This window comes from Primulina huaijiensis, chromosome 17 (genome assembly GCF_012295235.1).
Source record: "Primulina huaijiensis isolate GDHJ02 chromosome 17, ASM1229523v2, whole genome shotgun sequence".
Classification (NCBI taxonomy): Eukaryota; Viridiplantae; Streptophyta; class Magnoliopsida; order Lamiales; family Gesneriaceae; genus Primulina; species Primulina huaijiensis.
The window spans coordinates 17,801,768-17,805,922 of NC_133322.1; the positions used below are offsets into that span (position 1 = coordinate 17,801,768).

General features: G+C 37.9%; 1 protein-coding gene across 1 annotated transcript; it reads right to left on the reverse strand.

Annotated features, from left to right (window-relative positions):
- Positions 1–442: 442 nt before the first annotated feature.
- LOC140962667 (uncharacterized) lies at positions 443–3,649 on the reverse strand. Its single transcript, XM_073421616.1, has 5 exons — positions 3,578–3,649; positions 1,965–3,511; positions 1,793–1,815; positions 1,126–1,740; positions 443–495 (listed from the first exon to the last, which is right to left on the reverse strand). The coding sequence occupies exons 1-5, from the start codon at positions 3,647–3,649 to the stop codon at positions 443–445; spliced, it is 2,310 nt and encodes a 769-aa protein (XP_073277717.1).
- Between the last annotated feature and the right edge of the window lie 506 nt (positions 3,650–4,155).

Below are 4,155 nucleotides of genomic sequence, written 5' to 3' on the forward strand. Positions count from 1 at the left end.
GTTTTATTTTTAAAAATCCATTTTGTTCCAATTATATTGCCATGATCAGGGGGTGGAACCAAAGTCCAAACATCATTTCGAACAAATTGCTCAAGCTCATCATGCATTGCATTAATCCAAAATTCATCTTTTAGTGCTTCATCAACATTTTTAGGTTCGACATTGGATACAAAACATGAAATCTAACCTGTGAATATGTAGAGCTCATGCATATGAGTCCAGCCATTTTTCAGTAATCAACTTTTTCTTTGTCACGGGTTTGAACGTTTTCTTGCATATGTCCAATTATTTGAGATGATGGATGGTTCCTCTGAATTTTGCTTGGAATGTTCGGTCCATCATCTACTGCCTCATCATCACTGTGATCATCTTCTTGTGAGTTAGTGACTTCATTTTCACATGTTGTGCCAGATGTTGCAACATCTGTATTTCCCAGTGGCATTTAATTCTCCAGAAGGTCTTCAATTTCATCTTCAGCAGTTTTCTTCCTGAGATCTGCACAATCATCAAAAACAACATTAATAGATTCCATAATAGTTCTAGTTCTTAAGTTAAACATTCGATAAGCACGACTATTAGTGGCATAACCCAAAAATAAACACTTGTCACTCTTTGAATCAAACTTAGCAAGTTGATCTCTGTCATTCAAGGTGTAACACACACAGCCAAAAACATGAAAATATTTAAGGTTAGGCTTTCTTCCCATGATTATTTCATAAGAAGTCATGGTTGATCTACTTCTTAAATAGACCCTATTTGAAATATGGCATGCTGTATTAAGGGCTTCTGCCCAAAAACGCTTTGAGATATTCTTTGAAGCTAGCATCAACCTTGCCATTTCTTGCAAAGTTCTGTTCTTACGTTCGGCAATGCCATTTTGTTGTAGTGTTTTTGGTGCCGAAAATTCGTGTGAAATACCTTTCCTGCTACAGAAGGATGAAAATGAAATGTTTTCAAATTCTCTACCGTGATCAGTTCTGATCTTTCTTACCTTCAAGTTGTGGAAGTTGGTAATTCTTTTGATCAAATTTTTGAATACATCGAAAGTATCTGATTTCTCTCTAATAAAACTAACCCATGAAAAACGTGAGAAATCATCAACACACACAAAAGAATATTTCTTACCTCCGATGCTTTCAACTTCCATAGGACCCATAAGGCCCATATATAGTAACTCCAGACAGCGTGTTGTACCAGATGTTGGCAACACCGAATGCGACACGCGAGTCTGTTTACCTTTTTGACAATCTCCGCACACATATGGTATTCCAGATGAAAGATTAGGCATACCTCTTACTGCATCGTACTTACTCAAGTTCTTCAGGGTTTTGAAATTTGCATGACCGAGTTTTTTATGCCATAGGTCATGTTCGGTGATTTGCACATGTTTGCATAAAGGTTCTTCACTTATTTGGCAGCAATTGTCTGAAGACCTTGTACCTGTCATAATACATATGTTAGCTTCATCAAAAACTTCACACTTATGTTTACCAAACTTAACAAGCAAATTATCATCAAACAATTGACTTATGCTAATTAGGTTCGAATTTAATCCTTCAACATGAAGAACATTGTGGAGCTTTGGAAGTCCTTCAACATTCAATGTTCCCTTTCCAACAATCCTTCCTTTAGCTCCCCCTCCATAGGTTACTCTACCACATCTTTGTTCAACATAATCAGTGAGATGTTCTCGTGATCCTGTCATATGGCGTGAGCTTCCACTATCAAAGTACCAATGACCTGCAGTGTTAGTTTTCAATGAAGTATAGACAACATTACAGTGAGTTTTTACCTTTGGTACCCAAATTTGTCTTACTGTAGGTCAGTGGTAGGAGGTGTTGCGGGAAATGTTGGACAACATTCGGGGCAACATCTGTCTTGACTTTCGATTCATGCAGTCATCCAAGAGCTTAAAACAATAAGGCCTGGTATGACCAGGCTTAAAACAATAATGACATACATACCTGCGTTTTCTTTTCTTAAGAACGGGTGCAGCAGGTTGTATTTTTGGTGGAGAGCTTTCGGTTGAAGATGTAGTTTGTGATGGTGTGAACGTTTCAGTTTTTCCTTTCACAAACACTGTAGATTTTGAAGATTCACCAATTTCAAACACACTATCTTTGAAACCTAGACCTTTCTTATCTTCTCTTCCCATCAAAAGTATGGAATCAAGCTTGGATGTGCTTGAAATAAACTTGGATAAAGTTTCAGTAGCCTTTTGAAGTTCATCCTTGGTCTTGCCTAGTTCCACATCCTTTTTGCAAAGAATAACTTCAAGTTTGGCTACCACATCTTTTAGATCAGTGTTTTCCTTCATAAGCGTAGAATTTAGCTTGTTTCTTTTGGTCCAATCTTCAAATAGCTCTTCATATAGCTTTTGTACACTCTCAAGAGTGATTTCTTCATCATCAGCTTCTACCACATCATCCGCACTTGAGTTTCCAGAAGCTGTAGATTTGAAGCAAACTGATTTTTCACAGATGTTGTGGCCAGGTGTGGCAACACCTAGGGCAACACCTAAAGAATTTACTTGCATCCAGCGTCTTTCAGTCAATAATGCAGTCAGAGAGGTATGATTTTCTTCCTCAGTAGTTTTCTCCTCTGCATCAGATTCTTCATCGCTTAGGGAAACATTGTAGCCTTTATTTCTTCGCAATCTGTTGGCACATTCATTGGCATAGTGACCGAAGCCTTTGCATTCCCTACACTGCACCGAATCATACCTTTTTGAATTGTATTGTCCCTTGCCTTCATCCCTTGGCTGCAATTGTTGCTTGGCAGGGAGCTTTTGTGGCCTTTCAGGTGCAGGAAGACTTGGAAATTTTGAGGATTGTCCAGCTTTCTTATCTCTAATTCTTTTCAAGTAATCCCCGAATTTCTTTGTGATAAAGGAGATAGAGTCATCACAAAGATCTGATTCATTAACTTCCTTGGATATTTGAAAGAGATCATCATAAGAGTCATTCGAGACTTGGAATGCAATTGTCTTCCCCTTATCTTTCTTCTGCATATCCATGTTCATCTCGAAAGTGCGGAGTGAGCTAATAATTTCTTCCAAAGCCATCTGAGAAGTGTCCTTGGCCTCATCTATTGCACAGATTTTTATGTTAAATCTTTCAGGTAGAGAGCGAAGGACCTTGCTGACTAGACGCTCATTTGAGATAGGATCTCCAAGACTGAACGCCTCATTAGCAATTTCCCGTAGGCGACGATCATAATCTAGTATATTTTCAGATTCTTCCATTCTCATCATCTCGAATTTGGAAGTGAGCATCCTCAATCTGGTTCGCCGCACACTTTCAGAACCTTCACAGTGTCTTTGGAGGATATCCCATGCACTTTTAGCAGACGTACAGTTTGTGATCAGGCTTAACATGTTTATGTCAACCGACGTGAATATAGCATTTAAGGCCTTTGAGTTGTAATTCGAGTTTTGCACCTCATCAGCCGTCCAGTCAGTTTCAGGTTTTATCAGGCTGTCTCCATCTTTGTCTTCCTTCTTGGGTGGAGTCTATCCATTGGTGACACGTTGCCATGCACGTTCATCTATGGATTTTATGTAGTACCTTATTTTTACCTTCCATAAACCGTAGTTAGTTCCATCGAGGACCGGTGGTCGAAATACTGCATTGGCAAGTGATGTGTTCATTTGAGTATATCTGTTAAACAAGACAAAAACCAGAATCAGCACTTAGTATATCAAGAGTAGGCTCTGATACCACTTGTAAGGAATTGTGGTGTTCAACAGATACTAAAAGTAACAAAAATATCAGAATAGGATGTAAAATCGTGAATTTGTGTTTTATCAGAATTAATTGTTGTGCCAGATGTTACAACATCTTAAACAACATGCAGCGGAATATAAACTTTTATTTCACAAATCGACTTTAAAGAAATAGATGGACAAGTTTAAATATGCACAAGTATAAATACTTGTGTTGTGCCTTATGGCAAAAATTAATCACTAGAAAACCACAATGTTTACACAAAAAAACCTATCACTAGTGATTAAGACTAAAATCAATTTACTCAACAAGTTGAGAAAACAAATGCTTTCTAACATAACCAACAATAATAAAACGTAAACAAGAAAGCAAAACGTGAAGCCAAAAGCTTGGAGCAACAAAACGATCTTCAGCCAACTTCGTCACGGAT